General features: G+C 40.3%; 2 protein-coding genes across 3 annotated transcripts; one reads left to right on the top strand and one right to left on the bottom strand.

The window, feature by feature from the left end:
* Positions 1 to 7,207: 7,207 nt before the first annotated feature.
* LOC121801616 lies at positions 7,208 to 9,653 on the top strand. 2 transcript variants are annotated; one of them, XM_042201142.1, is made up of 3 exons: positions 7,208 to 8,133; positions 8,220 to 8,281; positions 9,297 to 9,653. In XM_042201142.1, exons 1-2 carry the CDS (start codon positions 7,306 to 7,308, stop codon positions 8,265 to 8,267), a joined length of 876 nt encoding a protein of 291 aa, XP_042057076.1. In that variant the 5' UTR covers positions 7,208 to 7,305; the 3' UTR covers positions 8,268 to 8,281; positions 9,297 to 9,653. The 2 variants fall into 2 exon arrangements, with proteins under 2 accessions (XP_042057076.1, XP_042057077.1); XM_042201143.1 differs by having other exon boundaries at positions 8,220 to 8,316.
* Positions 9,654 to 9,933: 280 nt separating this feature from the next.
* LOC121799262 (protein DETOXIFICATION 44, chloroplastic) lies at positions 9,934 to 14,645 on the bottom strand. The gene is made up of 13 exons (XM_042198583.1): positions 14,253 to 14,645; positions 13,905 to 14,026; positions 13,358 to 13,516; positions 13,103 to 13,233; positions 12,549 to 12,684; positions 12,271 to 12,367; positions 12,066 to 12,166; positions 11,708 to 11,871; positions 11,498 to 11,569; positions 11,276 to 11,392; positions 10,720 to 10,815; positions 10,520 to 10,641; positions 9,934 to 10,442 (listed from the first exon to the last, which is right to left on the bottom strand). Exons 1-13 carry the CDS (start codon positions 14,519 to 14,521, stop codon positions 10,379 to 10,381), a joined length of 1,650 nt encoding a protein of 549 aa, XP_042054517.1. The 5' UTR covers positions 14,522 to 14,645; the 3' UTR covers positions 9,934 to 10,378.
* Between the last annotated feature and the right edge of the window lie 5,640 nt (positions 14,646 to 20,285).

The raw sequence follows: 20,285 nt of genomic DNA, 5'->3' as shown, positions 1-20,285 counted from the left end.
TTAATATAAGCTTGAATTAGAATATTATTATCAGCACTACAGTAATAGTATTGATTTACCCATTCATATCCGAAATTACAAGTAATCTGGGTATCCTCTTTTACAAAATTATTTCTCGCGCTTAAGATATAAATTTCCATTATTTAATTAAAGTGTGCTATGGACTTAATTAATTAACATCTTATTTATTCCAAGAGTGGACTCAGCAAGAAACACTTATTTATTATTCATGGAATAATTAAATTCTAAGTGAGCTTTGATGCACAATTTCCAAGTGAGGTTTGTGTAGGGTCGTGTATTCAACTGATCAGGGGTATCCAGACCTTGTCGTATCATTGGCACGAAGACCTAATACCTGTTATCAAAACCTCAACCCACTTCTGTTGGCTAGTACAATAGAGTAAACGATCGAATCCCACAGGGATGGATGTAGGAGAGATATGATTGAGATGACATTCTGGAAGGTTGGTTTGCTACCACGCTTGATTGAGTTTTATCTAGACGCGAAACTGAAAGGGGACCTACACTATCCTGACTGGTAAGATGTTATCATATCGGATCGTGGCTGTTTACGTGAATAAAAGAACTGGACTGCTTGAGTGCATGTGAAAAGTGAGGGATTACTATAAATGGACAGACACGACAAAAACGGATATCAGACCGACTGGGCGACTAACTGCCATATCCGCAGAAACACTGAAAAAGTGAAAGGACAAAAGATAAAAGGTGGCTAAAAGCATAAAGTGCTCTCAAATAAGATAGAGATGTTGTCTTCCTCAACAAGCATGCAAAAATGCAGAGAAATGAAAATTCCATTAAAAACATCTTAATTCAATGCTTGCTAACAATCAAGATCTGAAATTAAACCCTAAATTAAGATGATTAAAAGTGCTAATCCTAAATTACGCAAACGGACTGACATGCAAGGTGACAGAAACTAAGCAGCTACAAATTTCATGCATTTTCCTCAAGATTTAACCGATTAGAAAATTGTAATCGCTAAACAAAAACCAGATTTATTCTACCAAACACATCAAGGTATGTAATTCAACGAAATCAAAAAAGAAATTCCATATATGACTAACTAGGCAGAAAAGAAAACAACGATGGCGAAAACATGAGAGGAAACAAACGTCAACTTCATTTCAACTAGATCCCAACACACGACGGTTAAACAAGGAAAAAAAACACGATCCACGTCAAAGGAACATGAGTTAGAACTACATAAAAACTTAAGAACGAAAGCGATAAAGATTGTTTGGCTCCTCGAAGTGATGAAACAGTAGAAATCTAGCTACAGCAGATGGCTGGAACCACGATGACTACTCCCCTTCGGCGGATGGCCGAAGTCTTCAGGCGAACGGTGAACTGAGAGCGAGGAACGAAAAGGAGTTGAGCTAGTCTCCAAATGGGGACTTGAAACTCTCCGGTGGAAACCTCTCTCCAAAGCAAAATCTCTCTTTCTTCATGTGACCTTCTATTTATAGGATGGCTTGCCCTAATTTCTAGGGCTGCCTCTTCATGTGAAATGTTGCTTCTGCCGCTCAAGTAGTTGGTCGTTTCCTAGCAATCCTTCCTTCTTCATCTCGAGTTTTGTGGCATGCATCCTGGTCAGTATTGCACCCTTCCAACGTTCTTTTCACCTGAAACCACTTCAGCGACTTTCTTGCACATAATATACGATTAAGCTCATCATACTGACCAGTAACCAAGACCTAGAATGCGACTTATCAGGTCAGTTTGCGAATAATAAAACTTTGTTTCGAGCTTGTCTTGAGGACATTATCAAACCAGACTCACCAGGCGCGCGTTCAACATAATAGCAATCCTAACACTACCCAATATATCAGGATTATTGGGTTGCGAAAAACCCACACCATTTGATAAGTCAAAGTAATGCCTGATTAATAACGTATGCTCAAGGCTAAATATATTGATTAAGAAATGGTAATTTATCAAGACCTAGTCTTGCAGTATATAGTATAAAGACACGTCTTATTTAGGGATGTCAATCGGGCCAACCCGTTCGGGTTCGGGCCAACCCGTTCGGGTTGTCGGGCCATTCGGGTACGGGCTATTCGGGTTATGATTTTTTCGGGTTATAAAAGTTCGACCCTAACCCTAACCCTTCGGGTTTCGGGCTAACCCACCGGGTTATTCGGGCCAATGCGTATTTTTAATTCTTTTAATATTTTCAAAAAATAATACGTATTTTAAATTTTCTTTAATTATATACATATTTTTAATTAATCATTCAACAATGATATACATATTTTTAATTTTCTTTAATATTTTTTAAAAAGATTAAGTTATTTAAATTTAAATAACTTATTCATTACATAATTATTTACAAAATATCTATCAATAGTATGTTTATGCATTTAAAACATAAATCAACACTTTGTTTCAAAATTTAAACATAAATCAATTCGTAGAAAATTAAATAAAATTTTCATAACGTGAGAGGTGCATCGTAGATGTAACAAAAATATTTTGAATTGTTAAAGAGTGAATTATCAAGATGCTAGCTAATTGGAGTAACTCTAAGTTTTCTTGAATTATGATTGGTCAAATTTAATTTATTCCAGCTGTAAATAAGTCAAATAATAATTTATCTTTGTTTTAAGAATTATCAAAGTATGCATAATTCAATGACGAAGCGGCGTCAAAACACTTTGCACTATTATATTTGAAATATACTAAAAGAAAGCTTTTATATACTAGTATTTATGAATCCATGAACCACATGGTGATTTTTTTCGTGATCTTATATAGTCGGTTGACGTATTTGGATTTTGCATGGTTTTAGAGAGTTGTCTCGGATGATTTTGATTATATTTCTATATTTTGGTATGTTTATATGTTTGTTGAGAAATGATAGAAAATTGATTAGAAAATGTACACAAAATATGTGGATGTGCAGCAGCCTTGTTTGAGTCAATGTTTCTCGCGATTTTGAAGTCTGATAAACCTCTAGTACATATCATTCTCTTCGTCTTCGAAAGAGCTTCGCGTGGATATATTGCACGCCTCAATCGGAGCTTTATAGAGAAAGTTATGACCGTTACAAAAACTGCTCGCTGTGCAGAAGCCATCAACCCGACGGGCCGACCCGTAACCCGAACGGGTCAGCCCGCCTAACCCGACAACCCGAACGGGTCAGCCCGAATGGCCCGATTTTAAATTCGGGCTGCGAAATTACAACCCTAACCCTGTATTTTTATCGGGTTATTCGGGCCGGCCCGCGGGTTCGGGTTACATTGACATCCCTAGTCTTATTGTTAGATCCATGTAGTGCTATACAACACCAATGTCCTCTTGTTTCAGTAAGGCTTAGAAATATACGGCCTGGCATTGCAACCTTTCGCGATAGGTATCCAATGCCTATCTAGGTTGTGAAATTTTTCTTTTTCTTTTGCAAAGCATTGCATAGAACTGACTGTAGTTACCTTAAAGTGGACGACGCCCACAACCAGTCTACTAATGATATGGATCCATGTAGATCATGATCCATTAACCCAAGAATTATACCCTTTATGATGTTCGATCTAACAATTTTTGTGGAATAGGTTTTCAATTTTATCAAATTAAACAAAGACAATCATAGATCCAACAAGAACTAATGAACTAAGATGAAACAAGAAGGATTAACATTGGATAGTGTGGAAATTGGAATACAAAGTCATTGTTGAAGTAAGCTAAGGCACTTAACATAACTAACATGCATTCATGGCTAGATCTTCAAGGCAACCACAATCCTCAAAGCATACCTCCACTTGATCCATGCTTGAACTAGCAATTGATGGAAATTCCATACTTGAACTAGCAATTGATTGGAAAAGCAACCAAGAAACTAGGAATTGAATAGAAAACCCTCTTCAAGAGGAACAAATCTCTCAAGTATATAATTTCATAAAAAACTTAGGAATAAAATGAGAAAAAAGGGGCATTTATAGTTTAGGCCCAAATACCAAGGAAAATGCCCACAAAATCTATCATGCGCCACTCTGCCCGGCCGGGGTAGATATTAGGGTGATAAATCACCCGACCGGGTGAAAGTCTCTGGACCCGCTGTACCTTCCATGAGTCCCCGACCGGGTGGACAAAATGACCCAAAATTCACCCGATCGGGTGAAACCCCCTGGACTCTTCATGCCTTCGACGATGCACCCGGTCTGGTGGCATTGAGGCTACCCGGCAGGGTGGAACAACTTGAACGGAACTCCTCCAGAGAGTTCCTTAAATGGTCATATCTCCCTCGTCTGGACTCCGATGGAGGCGTGCAAGGTACCAACGCGAAGCTCTTTCGAAGGAGAAGAGATTGGTGGAAGTTTAAGTGCTTTTGGACGCCATCTCGATAGAAAAAATACAGATTGGAACCAGCTGCAGGTACAAACTTTGATGCACAATTTCCATGATCGTATCAACTAAACAAAAGAGTTAGGCTTTGTTTACTTCTTATACATTTAAATGTTTGAAGAAACATCTTATAAATGCACAAGCAAACACAATGTGATAAAAATACTGATTCTATTCGTGCGAAACTGAATCAGGTTAAACGTGGATTGTAGAGTTTTTTGTATACAAGCAAGATTCTATTCGTTCTCGAAACATAATTTTCAGTATGCCAAACCCAACACAATGGAGGGATACCGGATGAGTCCTCAGTGCCGAAGCGGACGAAGAACACAGCCAGTGGCGGTTACACGAGCAGCGGCAGCCCGTTGCTTTATCAATTTTTAATTATGTAATGTAAGTTTTTTAAAAATTTAGTAATGTAGTTTTTTTTAATTAAGTATAGTATAAGTTTTTTTATTAAGTAATTTAGGTGTTTGTTTAGAGCATACGCAATAGCAGACGAACGCACTCCCTAGCCACCGGCTAACGCGACGAACAAACGGTCATCCACAGACGTGTAGCGCCATGAATTTATTTATTTATTTTCATTTTAACTCTATGTATACGGCTCGTTGCACTTCAATTCATTCGCACCACTTGTGTTAACGAGTTTCTCTTCCTCTCAGTCTCTCAGTATCTGTGGATAAAAAATGGCTCATGATGGGGATGATGATACGTCGCAGCGAATTGACGACGAGTTGTGGGCACAGATATCCGCGGAGATTGATCTGTTGGTGCAACAACACGTGCGGCAACAGATGCAGCCGACGGTCCCTTGCCTCGAATTATAGTCCCCGGGACCACATCGCTGCTTACCAACGGTTGTTAGACGACTACTTAGCCGAGGAGCCGTGGTTTAGGGTAGTCATTTTCTTTGTGGCATTTTAGAATGCATCGACCGTTGTTTCTGCGTATCGTGTCGGTGTTAGAGGCTCGGTACAAGTATTTCCGGTTCAGAGAGGGTGCGAGCGGGAGACCCGGTCACTCGCCGATACAGAAGTGTACCTCTGCAATTAGCCAGTTGGCCTATGGAGGCGCGGCCGACATGTTCGACGAGTACCTTCACATAGGCGAAATGACTACCCTCAAGTGTCTAATGAATTTTTGTCGGGGTGTCATCCACATATTCGGGGATATGTATCTTTGAAAGCCTACCCCTGACGACTGGCAAGGTCTGATGACTATGCATGGGAGGGTACACGATTTGGAAGTGGAAGAACTGTCCGACCAATTGGAAAGGATGAACACGACCGGTTTTAAAGGAAAGAATCCCACAGTTTTCCTCTAAGTCATAGCTGACTAACGGCTATGGATTTGACATGCCTATTTTGGGATAATCGGTCGAACAACGACATCAACGTCCTACAGTCGTCGCCCCTTTTCAACGAGCAGTGCCTTGGCGTGGGTCCGACCATCATGTTTCGTCACCAAAGACAACCAGCACGATATGGGCTACTATTTGGCTGATGGGATATACCTCAGGTGGCCCGTATTTGTGAAGACAATCAGATGCCCAACAGATCCAAAGAAAATTTACTTTGCGCAACGACGAGAGGCGGCGCGCAAGGATATACCCCAGGTGGCCCCTAGGCTTGTCAAATCGGGTACCCGCGGATACCCGATCTGAAAATTTCGGGTACCCGATCTCGAATTTCTCAAAAACTGATACCCGATCTGAAACTGATTTCGGGTTACTCGGATACCCGACTCGGGTATCCAGTCCCGATTTTGGGTATTTTTATTCGACATTTGTATTAATTTTATTTTGGAATATAACTATTTTGATGCATGCTCTGTTATTTAGTCTGTATTGATTACAATGAATTCAAGCTATGATAGAACATAGGTTTGCAAAATTATGTAACAAACTAGTACTCTTCTTAATCTTGTTTGCCTTTTGTCATTAATGTCTTACAATGTGTTTACATACACACCGAGATACACTAAACAAATATAGAATTACAGATCATCTTCAAACATAAATAATCCAACAAAAAAGCAATACAAAAAAGAAAACCTTAAAGAATCCAACAAAAAGTTGGTTGATGACGAGCTGACGGCGACAACGGTTGGACAGAGCAGTGCCGAGAGCGCGTTGCAGTGCTGGGAGAGGAGAGGGCCGAGAGTTCGCTGCGGGATCAGACAGAGAGGGAGAGGGGAGGGAGGTGTGCATTCATGGTTTTTAATTTTTTGTGGTACTCTAAAATGTGACTTTCAAAATTACATTAAAATTAAAAAAAAATTAAAAATCGGATAATTCGGGTATACCCGATCGGATATCGGGTAACCCGATACCTGAAAATCTAAAAATTTCACTACCCGATCCCGATCCGAAATCCGAAAAATCAGATATTGGGCTTGGATATCAGGTATCCAATACCCGATATCTATTTTGACAAGCATAGTGACCCATATTGCTAGCCTATTGTTGGGTTGTTGTTTGTTTAGCCTATGGCTAGGCTAAGTCCATGATGATGTTTGGCTAGCCTATGGTTAGTCCGTGCTTTATTAGGGATGCTCTTAAATTTGTGGTGTTGAATATACTGATATACATTGGTATTTTAGTAATTGAAAAATAATAATAATAATAATAATAATAATAATAATAATAATAATAATTAAATGAAAAATGAGTTCAAATTGATAGGACGGACATTAGTCCGAAACCACTATAGAAGAATGGGTCGGATAAAGAAATACTGATGTGGCAACCAACCACTAAAAACATATACTAGTCAGACCATTGTGGATACTCTAAATAAAACATATACTAGTCCGACAATTATGGATACTCTAAAAATGACTCGGAAATATGAATTGAACTGAACGAAGTGAGCCCTAAATCTTCTTCAATTTTCTCTTAGAAAAACCACACACACAAACACACAGTAGCCAGAGCATCCAACAATGGACGATTTTCCGATCGACAAGATCCAAATTTCCGGCGCCTGTCTAGCCTCCCTCCTCCACCGCGCCTCCTCCGCCGTCGGCGACTCCCACGGCTATCTCTTCGGCCACGCTGCCGTCTCCACCTCAAATCCCCTTTCCGACCACCCCACCTCCACCGCCCCCACCTCTCTTCTCATCACTACCATCATCTCCTTCCTCTCTCTCCCCTCCCACCTCCCCCTCCCGCCCCCGCCGCCCTCCTCCTCCACCTTCCTCCTCGGCTGGTTCTCCGCCCGCCGCAAAACCCCCCTCCGCCCCTCTCTGAACGACTCCACCGCCTCCCTCTCTCTCTCCTCCTCCCCCCTCCTCGCAATTACCCCCCAAAATTCATCCCTCTCTCTTTCCCCTTCTCTCTTCCTCCTAATCACCACGCCATTTCACGATCAGCTGATTCACACACACGAATACAAGGCGTTTCAGTTCAGAGGCGGCGCCTTCGATCCCAAAAGTTTGTCAATCGTCAACATCGGGCCCTCGTTCAGGTCGCAGTACGATTCGTTCAGCCCTAATTTGCAGCTTCCCTTGATGAATAGCGATTTGAGGGGTCCGAATGCGATGGTGGAGGATGAAATTGATGAGAGTCTGGCCGGGAAGCGAGATCAATTGAGGAATCAGAAACAGCTGGATTTGTGCGCGGAAGGGTTTGAAATTGGGCGGGTGAGTAAATTGATGAGCTCTGAGGCGGCATACACCGCGGAGATGGAGGATTTGTATGATAAAATGCTGGCGAAGATCGATACCTTGTCGAAATTGGTGGAGCACTCGAATGCTAAAGTTCTTGATCAGGTTACAATACTGATGATAATTTAATTTTTGCATTCAATTTTGAATGGCTTGGGAATGGTGTTTGATGCAATTTAGGGGTTGTGCAGGAGAATCGTAATATGAGATTGAGGAGCAGAGTTGCTGGTTTGGAATGAGACCTGTTTTCGTAGTGAGTTTTAACTTATGATTTCAGCTTCTTTCTTTGTATGTTTTACTCTTTATCAGAGTTATTGCTTTCACATAGTAGTAAACTAGTATAATACTATTCTAATGGAAATTGTTTTTGCTATTTTGTTGTGTTGTGACTTGTGAGATACTACTTAGGATAATGCTAAGTATAGGGATATGATCTTGATAACTATCTTATATTGATAACTGACAACTATGTCAACAACCTACTTTATGGATGTTAACACAAATACATTTGTACGTGAACTAAATGTAGTTAGAAATACGTATGTCTTCTGTCGACATGTAAATATAGATTTCAACAGAAGGCATAGGTATGTCAACTACATTTAGCTAACATACAAATGTCTTAGTGTAGACATCTATAACTTAAGCTATGGACATAGTTGTCCGCTATCAATTTAAGATAGTTGTCAACCTAACAGGACCCTACTAGCATATATGTAAACATTCAGTATGTTTTCCACATAAATAACGGTAACGAAAATATATTGGGATGAATCACTCGAATATCCTAGATTTGATCTTTGATTTGTGAGTTTCATACAATCATAATGTGTTTCCAAAAGCTTCCGTGGGTTGGAAGCCCTTCTTCGGAAGAGTAATTATTTGGCTGTTGAGTCAAAGGATATTAAGTTGCTCTATCCACTTTGAAGTTTGCTGATCAAGCATTAGCTTCATGTGAAATAGTTTACCTCTTTGCTTGAATTGCTTCTGTCTGAATCTGTCTTTACCTAAGAGATATGTGCTTGGAAACATGTCAAAATCAAACTTATAATTCGTACATATACATCCAAAAATCTCTTACAACATCTCTTTGGAGTTAACTTGCTTCCCCAAAGAAGGCTGAAATCTAACTGCAATGAGTTATTATATAATTGTCTGAAGTTTTGATTCTCGCGCCAATCTTGTTCGCACTACAAATGTTATTGTTATTTTGAATCTAGATTGTCCTCACTTATGTTTAACTGATCTTTGTTTTGTGGGTTGTGAAGATTGCCTGGGAAGTTCAAGGAGGATGAACCTTTTGTTGCAGTGTCTATTGTTGCTGCTTGCTTTTGGACCACCCTGGATGAAACTCCCTGTCTCTGCTCCCCTCTTAATGTATGTTAATCATGGTGTTTCTGTAATGTACTTGAATTCTGTGATTTAAATCAGAAAATCAAAATATGAGTATGTATTTGATGTACTACTGGATGTGCATCCACTGGTAATTTTGGCATTTTTTTGTAAATTGTGGATGGTAGATGGACTGTATTCATCGTATATAGCATATCTAACTTGAGACAATTTGCATATTGTCTCATCATTTGCATGTGAAATGAAATTTGTGACCGGCTATTTTCTGTTCATATTTTTCTCCATGCTTATACATGAATAGTTTGACATAATGAGTAGTAATAAAATGAAAACTCTAATATTGTACAAACTCTAAACTCCTCAACGTAGTGCTAACACTTTGTGAAATTCCATGATTTTGATGTCATCACAGCATCAACGGTTAACACTATATTGATATTTTTTTGTTGTTATTTTATCATTTGTTGACATTTTCTAATGGTCCAGATCTTAGTTTAGAGTTTGTAAAATATTTAGAGTTTATATTCGATTGCGTCTCTTGACATAATTGTATATTAAAAAAATGATAAATAAACTTCATTAGTTGAATCTAGTATCAAGAGTGAGGTTGTATAATCATCACACTATCTAAGTTGCAAACGAACTTGAATGATAAAAGAATTATCACTTCACCGATCAAACCTTGTAATAAAAGTGATACAACTGCACTGTGCAATCATCCCTAGTGCACAATCATTTCTCCGAACTGTGCCAAGTCCAGGAACTCACAGCCTCCGATGATCGCCCAAATGGATGGTGCGCTTCGTTTCACAACATGGTGAGAAGTCGACTAGGGAGTGTCGTTTCATACTTTTATCTATAGTATGATCATATGTCGCCCCTGGCTTAAGAACTACTGTAGGGGAGCCACCCTGGAGAGGGATGCATTCTTATGTTCATTCGGTCTCAAAATTGGGATTGTCTGGATACACGAAGATTTGGAGGTGATTATGCCAGTTTACGCACCATCCTTCTCGGTATCAGACATCAGCAATCGCCATGGTCCAGTTCTGGTGCTTATCCTGAAATTAACAAGGAACTCAAAATCCTTAGAAAGCCATAGATTCGACTAACGGAATAGAAGATATATATAGTTTACCTAGTGAACCCAGCTGCTACTCGCAAAGCCATGAATATAAACAGTCCACCCCATACGCCTGCAATGCCATACGAAGGAGCGGCGACCAGTATTAAGGCTGCAGAGATCAATGCAACAACGATCTGGCAAAAAGAAACGAGGGTCCAATTAGTCTCTTTTAAAGTATTAAGTGGTGACCATCAAGTGATTTGCAGAATTACCATGGAATATGCAGCAAATCCAAAGTCTGAAACCCCATAGTATAGCCCGTCAAAAACAAAAGCTATAGCATTGAATGGTTGACTGGCAGCAACGAACTGTATCATCAAGAGGGAGGGGGAGTAAGTGATTCAGCTCATGTTCATTTTGGTAACGTTTAAACCTGAGCTCATATTTCTGACATCATCAACCAAAGATACCACCAGCTCCGAAATAATACACTAATGAATGTAGAGTATCAGCACACAATATGTTTACAAAAGCTTTAGCAAAATATGATCAATCCAGCTGTGATAATTATTCCAGTAAGAAAGCCATTGCACCTAAAAACGGCAATCATATTCGGAATCACGGATGCAGCATGTTCAAACACTTGTATCAGTAGATCTATATGTCCTCTGCTTTGTGTCAGTAAATCACTTGTTACTATTAAGCCCTAAAGATATGTGTCTCTTTCTAATCAGCATGCTAGAAGGTCATATTCAGTTCTCCCTAAAAAAGGTGTAATGCATAAACAATCAATGTATTTACAATTATGACCGTTGTGCAGATTCTCACCAAGGTTCCAGATCTGGCAATCTCCAAAACTGCCGAGTCAGTGCTAAACAGACTGGAGAGTGCACCAAATCCAAGATACAAAATTACAGCCAAACCGACTCCCATTACTAAACCAATCTGTTTTAAGTCATTGAAAATCAGTGAGGTAATAACTGAATGATCAGTAGAGATATTGGTTGCAACACACACACATTATGCAAAACTGAGAACAAGGTTCCGGACCTGTAGGACTTTATAGGTCAGCTGGCGTGCCAGACTATAATTCCCTTGGGAGTAGTCACTAGCAAGAAGAGCCTGCAAGCATTGCCAACAAAGGAGAAGAAACTAAGAAAAAATAACAGCTAAGATATAATTTCAAAGAAAATCAATTAAATCATGAGACATTTCCTGTTTCTGTAACTAACCCTATAATTAATAATTCTCACTAAATACCTGACCAGCTAGCGCTAAAGCATCATTTAGCAAAGATAAAGCCAACCAGACTTCAAAACATATCTGAAAGCCAGCCATTTGTATGGGTCCCTCTCGTGCTGCCATAGATGTGGCTAGGGTTGTGATTGAAAGGACAGCTATAGTTCTGGCAGTCAGAAGTGCACCTGTGCATTGAAATTAAGAGCTCATTCCCAGAAATGTTTACTCATGTTAATTGCAACAAAATTCCATATTTTCATCTGATTTTTGTTTAGATACGTGTAATACATTATTGGAATTGATATACTTCCATTAATAGACATGAAGCACCATGTAGTATAAGCACAACCATAGATCTGCCCATTCTTAAAGGAATTACCAGATTTAAGATACTGAGCCACCCTCTGCCCACTAATACTTGGAGTAACAAGCAACAATTTGTCACTCAGCTTCCACAGAAGTATTAGAGCTGTCAAGTACCTTTTAAAGATACATTGAATTCATGTGAGCTAGGAAAAAACTATTATCTCATGCATGCTATATTTGATGCAAATATAGTGATAGTTTTACCAAATCCGACATACTCAGAAGTCACGGTAGCAATGGCAGCACCACTAATGCCAAAACCAAAGTAAAATATTAATATGAGGTCCAGCAGTGCATTGAGTAAATTGCCAGCTCCTGAAAAGGGTAAAACATAAATTAAGGTTAGCAAGTGGTAAGGATAGTATTCCAGAAGTAAAAATTAGAGACAAATTAAACTTATAGAATCACTGAATCATAGTAAAGCATTCATTCCAGCCTAAGTGGAATGAAAGAAGTAGTTATAGCATATAACAAAGTATATGGATGTAACACTTGCCAACTGCATAAAGGGGTGTCTTTGTATCCTTGAACCCACGAAAAGTTCCTTGAGCAGCTAGAGCAACAACAATTGGTGGAGCACCAAACGCCCTTAGAGCGAGAAACTGTTCAGCTGGCGCACGCATTGGTGAGTCCTGTAATACGCCAAATATGGTGGAGGTTACAGTCTGCTCTGGATATTGATAGATAAATCTGAAATAATCAAGCAGAATGTGTGCAAGAAGTGCACCATCCACGGTTGTATGGTTTAGGAAATCAAAATTAACCAATGAACAAGTTAAGGAGATTTAATTTTATGTTCTTAGTTTCAATAAACAAGAGAATACATATAATCAAATATTCTGCCAGGATAATCATCATTGTGTGCCTGACTAAGTTGATTTTGTTAACAGAGGCCTAGAAAAGCATATTTGACAAAATCAAATCTGCAACGCTTTTAATTTACATGTAAAAAGTATCGAAAAATTATTAGCTGATTGAAAATAGAGAGAGATATGGGGACCCAAAATAGATGTCCGTAGTAGAGTTTTCAATTAGCCAAAGAAGACATACAACAGGTATACCCATGGTATCCATTAAAAAGCTTGATCCTGCGAAGAGCGCCACAGCTTCTATGATGCCAAGGCCAGCGGCAAGTATTATAGCATTTGATACTGAAGGAAGAAATATCTTGTTTTCTTGCTCTGCAGGCAATAAAACGAAAAAGAACAGAAGCAAAAGGGAAAATGATCCGTTCAAAGATTAAAATGCATCATAATTATAACACATTCATTGTACATGCAAAATATGCACTGATAAAAATAGTACCTTTAGCAGTTGGACTGCCGTCATCGGCATCCTTTAAAGCAGATGCCTGCTCTTCAGCAACAAAGGACGTAGTGACATTTAGCAACGGGACATTAAATAGTTTAGAAACAAGGTTAAAAACAGCACCCGATACACCAACTGCAGCCAGTTCTGCAGATCCTGAATAACATGACATATAAAGTTAGTCTTAAGCAAACCTAAGCAAAATACTTACTAACGGCATATTGAGAACCAATCCGACAAAAATAGTTTTACAGAAAAATACTCACTAATGGCATATTAATGGAAAGGGAGAGATGCATCTCGCAAATTTCCATCTCTCAATCTAGTAGAGTATTATTCAAATAGAGGCAAATGCCCCCCTCAAATTTCCCACCCATGTATATATATTCACTAAATGACCCTACTCAAATTCTCAAATATTCTCCGTACCCAACAAAATGCAGCCTATTGGTCAAAAAGCAAATACTAACAATGAAGGCCTCAGGCTACATGAAGTCAATATAAGCAACGCAACACAAAATATCGAATCAAACAAAGAAAGTACCTATATGACCAACGAAACCAGTATCAACAAGTGAAGTAATTGGGTCGGCTGCAAGAGCCAGAGCTGCAGGAAGTGCAATCGACAGAATTTCCATACCAAGTCCATCTAGTTTAATTCCCGCCCTACAAAATCACAGTGCACAAATAGATAAGCAAAATACAGAAACTTCGAAGAAGTGATTTACACGGTATCAATAATGAAATAACTTTTACACACAGTTGCGTATTAAATTATGCCAACAGCAAAAACACCTAATGTATCGAAAAGAGACTAACAAATTCGCTAAATTCCAATTCCACTGACTAAACATAAAAATTGATTCAAATCAGCATCCAAAAAGTTAACTACCTAATACGATGCATAACGGAGGAGAACGAATTTCGACCATTGTCCAAATCATCGACCCGGTCTCCTTCAATTGGAGGCTTCGGCTTTTCCGGTATGGTTCTCGGAGTTTTGTTTGCCGATGATTTTGTGATCGTTCGAAATCGAACCGAACTATAGCCGTTGGCGCATTTGGTCGAACATCTGTAAGGAGAGATTCCGTGAATCGGCGAGTGGTTGTAATTTGCATGAATGGAGAAGAGATGGTGCTGCGCAGCAACACCAAACGCCATCGCTAGATCCACGGCGAAGAATTCAGCAGTTTTGTGTGGAAGGATGGATGAATCTCGGAATCAGATAGCCGTATATCTATCGAGATTGAGCACAGTGTTGAGGTTGGTGGTGGAATCTAGTGGATGTGGAAATAGCTCAGTTGAGAAGTATCTCCCAAATTTATTTCGATAATATTTGCCTAAAGTTTGGTATTTCCCATTAATTTTAAAATTAGTTTATAATATCACAAACTTTACATTTTATTTGGTATTTTCTAAACTCACTCAAATAAGATATATTCATCAAAATCTTATTTTACGTAGGCCACCGTGATACGTTTTATTATATTTTAAATCATTTTTAAAGTTTATAACATATAGGACAAAAAGTCACGTTGAAAATAACGTTGATTTAATTATGTTAAGTAAGATAAAAAAAAGTCTCGTAAGTTAGTCAAATATAGTAATAGGCATACTGTAGGAAATACCAAACAAAATGCAAAGTTTGTGATATTATATACCAGTTTCAAAGTTCGTGAGAAATACCAAATTTTATGTAAAGTTTATGATTTTAGGGACCAATTTCCATTAAAAATACATTTACTTTCATATACTACTAATAAAAAATGATAATGCATCATTTGTAAATAAGTGGATGTACGAGGGTCAAAAAAACTTATAAATAAGTGGATGAATGATAATGCATCGAGGGTGGAAGGCCTCGAGAGGGGCGCGAATTCGGACCAAGTTATATTGAAGATAACCGAACCGATTGGATCAGTTAGCAAATGTCGTTGCCACTTGATCGATGCAAACTCGCTCTCACTCGTTTCCTACCAACGTAATTTGTAAACTCTCAATTTTGCACTACTTTAACAGTAAAGCGGCAAGTTCGGGGTCAATCCCACAGAGAAGTTGGTGTATCAAGTGTGTGAATAGTGAACAGGGGTTGGTTGCTGCCACGCTTTAACTTGGGAGTTTTTAACTACTGATTTTACTCTAGGCAGGATTAAACTTGCTAACTTGATCAAGGTAACTTTAACTACTGGGTCAAGTGCATCGTAACGAAACTGAAACTAAAGCAGTAAATGCGAGGATGAAAACGAAAACAACTTTGATTAAACTAGAACAGTACAGCGTGAAATTTAAACTAAGATAGCACTTCGGAAAAAAAGAAAGCAAATAAACCGAGAAGATCCTCGGCGGGAAACTTAAGAATACGCCGACAGATAACAAGTACTCCCTCTGTCCCATTAGAAATGAAACGTTTTCCTTTTTGGGTTGTCCCAATAAAAATGAAACGTTTCCTAAAATGGAAACAACTCTATCTCTACTTTTTCTTCTATCTTATTTTACTCTCTCTTCATTAACTCACAAAATAACATTGCATAAAATCTCGTGCCGAAAACCAAATGTTGCATATTTATTGGGACGGAGGGAGTATTCCGCAGCGCTTCTTCAATCGCCCTCTCTAACTAAACAACACTTTATCTAAGCTAAGCTAAGCTAAGCTATCTAGAAAACTGGACTAAACTAGAGAATTGAACTAAGCTAAACTAAGACGGAAAGTAAAGGATCCCCCTCTCCTTGTGGTGGCACATCCTCCTTTATAGGCGCAGCACGACCTCCAGCTGGATAACGATCTTGGCAGGGAATATTTGCTCACGCTGAGAGTGAGCGACTCATTGATTGCTACGTGCTTTCCTTCTAGAATGACGACGCTTTTTCTGTAACAGTTTTATGACTCAGCTCGTCCTTGCGTCTCATATGTACGCACGCGTCCCCTTCTAGAACGCCGTCCTTGATAACAGAACGGTGCGCCACGTCCAGCTCATTTCCTCACGTGTTCTTCTTCTAGAAGCCAGCGGTCCCCTCCTAACAGCTTGATCTCCCCCTTTGATCAACTCCCCCGATATCCGGCCTTTTTCGCCTTTTGTACTCACTTGATCAGTTTGGCCTTGCTACCTTGGTCAAGCGGCATTTCTGCACAATTAACACTTGTTTTGCGCGATAAACCAATCAAGTAGCATACGTTTTACCCATAAACCGATGCATGAAATATGCCTTATCAAATTGCTCACACTTAAAACATACTTGTCCTCAAGTATATATAAAAAAAGAAAAGATAAGGCAAATTTCAGGCATGGTTTGCTCATTTCAAGAAAGTAAAAAGAAGACGAAAAGAAAAACAAGACTTAAAACAAAAACACATATTTACATGTATGCATTAGATCGAATAAATTTCCAACAATCATACCCGAGGTCGAGATAAATTCATTTGTCAGTAGCTTATGTTTCTTCTCTTTCGCGTTTGCTTGATCAAGCTGTCAGTTTGTCAAGATTGCTCAATTTAAACCACTGTTGGATTCACTCAGTCACTCATTTCTCACCAGAGATATTAGGACTGTTCTCTCGGTATTGTGATAAGGCTCATTTTATGCATCGGTTTAAGGGTAAAATGCACGCTGCTTGATCGGTTTATCGCCCAAAATAAGTGTTAAATGTGCAGGAATGCCGCTTGACCAAGACAGCAAGGCCGAACTGATCAAGCAAGTACAAAAGGCGATAAAAGGCCAAGAATTGGGGGAGTTGACCAAGGGGGAGTGATCAAGCAGTTAGGCGGGGACCGCTGGCTTCTAGAAGAAGAACACGTGAGGAAATGAGCTGGATGTGGCGCACCATTCTGTTATCAAGGACGACGTTCTAGCAGGGGACACGTGCTAGCTTATGAGACGCAAGGACGGAGCTGAGTCACGAATCTGTTACTCAAAAGCGTCGTCATTCTAGAAGAAGGGCACGTAGCAATCAATGAGTCGCTCATTCTCAGCATGAGTGAATATTCCCTGTCAAGATCGTTATCCAGTTGGAGGCCGAATCGAGCTTATAAATAGAGGGTGTGCCATCACAAGAAAGAATCCGATCTTTTACTTTCCGTCTAGTTTAGCTTAGTTTAGTTCTCTAGCTTAGTCCAGTTCTCTAGAATAGCTTAGTTTAGATAAAGTAATGCGTAGTTAGAAAGGGAGATTAAAGAAGCGTTGCAGAATACTTGTTATCTGTCGGCGTATTCCTAAATTACCCTCCGAGATTCTTCTCGGTTTTACTTGCTTTCTTATTTTCTGAAGTATTAGCTTAGTTTCAATTTCACGTTGTACTGCTCTCAGTTTAGTTTAATCAAAGTTATTACGTTTTCATTATCGCATTTACTGTTACGTTTTAACCTGCAATTCACTTGACCCAGTAGTTAAATTTACCTTGATCAAGTTAGCAAGTTTAATTCTGCCTAGAGTAAAAACAGTAGTTAAAAACTCCCAAGTTAAAGCGTGGCAGCAGCCAACCCCCGGTTCACTACACACACACTCGACACACCAACTTCTCTGTGGGATCGACCTCGAACATTCCGCTTTACTGTTAAAGTAGTGCAAAATTGGGAGTTTACAAATTACATTGGTAGGAAACGAGCGAGAGCGAGTTTGAATCGATCAAGTGGCAACGACATTTGCTAACTGATCCAATCGGTTCAGTTATTTTCAATATAACTTGGTCCGAATTCGCGCCCCTCTCGAGGCCTTCCAAAATGGCGCCATTGCCGGGGAAGCATGGTGTTACTTTATGTTTGTGCGTAGTGCGTAGGTGTATATAATCTTATTTCCTTGTTTTCTCGTTTTGTTTTTCACTGTTGATGAGAAGGTATCAACGCGGTGGACACTGGAATCACCCCTTTCTATACAGAGAAACTAACGCTCATTGGATAGTCCAGGAAGCCGGCGTGGTCACCACTCGTTACAGAGCAGCATTATAAGCCGCGGTAGCCGCTGAACAGAACACACAACCACCACCAGCAGAGATGGCCCTTGTCGCTGACAACTCCGGAATTGGCTCTCTGCACGTTCATAATGAGAAGGAGCCTACACATGCCATTGCCGCTACTCCTGGGATGCAGTCCATCGCGATCAAATCGGGAGTACTGGCCGTCTTATCCCACTTCTACGGTCTTTCGAAGGAGTGTCCGTACGCCTTCCTAGAGGAGTTCTGTCGGTACTGTGATATTCAGCCCGTGCCGGCTAGATCCACATCCGAAGATTACAGGCTCAAAGCTATTCCCTTCGTTTTGAAGGGCGATGCGGGTGTCTGGCTGTCAAGGCTGCCAGAAGGATCCATCAGAACCTGGGCTGAATTCCGCATGATATTCCTAGATCGCTTTTTCCCAGCATCGAAGACTAGTGCCCTGAAAAGGGAGATTACAGAGGCTAGACAGGAGTACGATGAACCCCTTGGCCAGTACTGGGACAGATTCCAAGGTTTGCTTCAAGCATGCCCCAACCACAAGATGGAGGAGAAGGAAATCTACTTTGTTTTCTACAGTGGACTCACTGTGGATAGCAAGAACGACCTCAACCTCGCAGCTCAAGGGGACTTCTCGAAAACCGCATTTAGCCAAGCCAAATATATCCTGGAGAGGCTTATTGAGGCCAAGCGGTCGTATGAGACATCCCGAGGACAGTATAAGAGAGGGGCAGTGCACGTAGCAGAGGCGCGTAACGATGAAAAGATGGAGGCTCGATTTGAGCAGATGGAAAAGAAACTGCTAGAGGCAGTAGAGAAAGCCAGACCACCTCCACCACCTGCACTAAAAGAAACGCAGTATGTGCCGCAACTGTCCCCACCAGAAGAGCATCACTACCAGAAGAGCATCACTACTATGTGCCGCAACCTTCTGGAGGGCAGCCCAACTGGCCTGCTCGAATCCAAGAAAGGCCAAACACTGGAGGGAACAGAATGCAGGGAGGTCAGGCAGGATGGTCAAATGGACCTCAAGGGAACTGATCAAGTGGAGGACGGCCTAACTGGTCAAGTCGACAACAGGAAGGAGAATGGGGGTACCAACACCAAGGCCCTCAGTTTAGCAACCAAGGAAGACAGTCAAATAATCAAATTGTGAACTATGTCCCGCAGTACCAAAGAAGGAACCAACAGAATCATTTTCCCCAGAACTAGCCAGAGCAGTATGGACCTTCCGGTTACTATCAGCAAGGCTATGGAGGAGGTCGATTTAATCAGAGATATAACAAACAGCAATTTGAAGGTCCAGGAGATGTGATGATCTTGCATCAGCCCCAAGATGTAATGCGAGAAATACAAGAGACTCAGAAAGAGCAGAGGGCTGCACTCGAGATGCTTACAAAGCAGTTATTTCAGGTAGCCATGTCTTTGGGCGAGCTGAGAGGGAATGAAGGAAAGCTTCCGGCCACAGTGCAGCAACCTACAGGACGATAGATTGTCAATACAGTCTCTCTGAAATCGGAAACAGTTTGTCAAAGTTCATCTGCGAGTTTTCCAGCACCTAAACTCAATCATAACGGAAACTTTAAGCCCATCGCCTTTAATCAAGTTGTAAAAGAAGAAGAGTCTAGCACCCGTGAACAGGTTGCTGAGAAGGGGAGTATGGTCGAAGTAGAAAATGAGACCGGTGTAATCCAACCTAGCGATCTTCCACCCAAGAAAGCCGACCCAGGGGTGTTTACGCTTCCAATCTCCATCAGAGACGTTCTAATGGAGCAAGCAATGTGCGACCTAGGGGCTTCCATCAATATTATGCCGTATTCTATATACGAGAAGCTGGAAGACGCTAAGCTTGTCAAAACCGATATGGAGATACAGCTAGCAGACGGGTCTTGCATCTACCCCGAAGGAGTTTTGGAAGATGAACTTGTCAAAGTAAACAAGTTCATGTACCCCGCCGACTTCTTCGTCATAAAGACGACAGAGCCGGGAACAGAAGAGTCTG

Source organism: Salvia splendens, chromosome 4 (assembly GCF_004379255.2).
Source record: "Salvia splendens isolate huo1 chromosome 4, SspV2, whole genome shotgun sequence".
Classification (NCBI taxonomy): Eukaryota; Viridiplantae; Streptophyta; class Magnoliopsida; order Lamiales; family Lamiaceae; genus Salvia; species Salvia splendens.
The sequence above is the reverse complement of the archived record's forward strand: the minus strand, read 5'-3'. Positions and strand labels throughout refer to the sequence as shown.

What these genes read in the sequence shown, in the direction of transcription:
- LOC121801616 (XM_042201142.1), top strand. Translation starts at nt 7,306, where the DNA reads ATGGACGATTTTCCGATCGACAAGATCCAAATTTCCGGCGCCTGTCTA. An exon ending in ATGCTAAAGTTCTTGATCAG is followed by an intron (nt 8,134 to 8,219) that starts GTTACAATACTG and finishes GGGGTTGTGCAG; the next exon opens with GAGAATCGTAATATGAGATT.
- LOC121799262 (XM_042198583.1), bottom strand. Translation starts at nt 14,521, where the DNA reads ATGGCGTTTGGTGTTGCTGCGCAGCACCATCTCTTCTCCATTCATGCA. An exon ending in TCCGTTATGCATCGTATTAG is followed by an intron (nt 14,027 to 14,252) that starts GTAGTTAACTTT and finishes GTGATTTTGTAG; the next exon opens with GGCGGGAATTAAACTAGATG. An exon ending in TGACCTATAAAGTCCTACAG is followed by an intron (nt 11,393 to 11,497) that starts GTCCGGAACCTT and finishes GACTTAAAACAG; the next exon opens with ATTGGTTTAGTAATGGGAGT.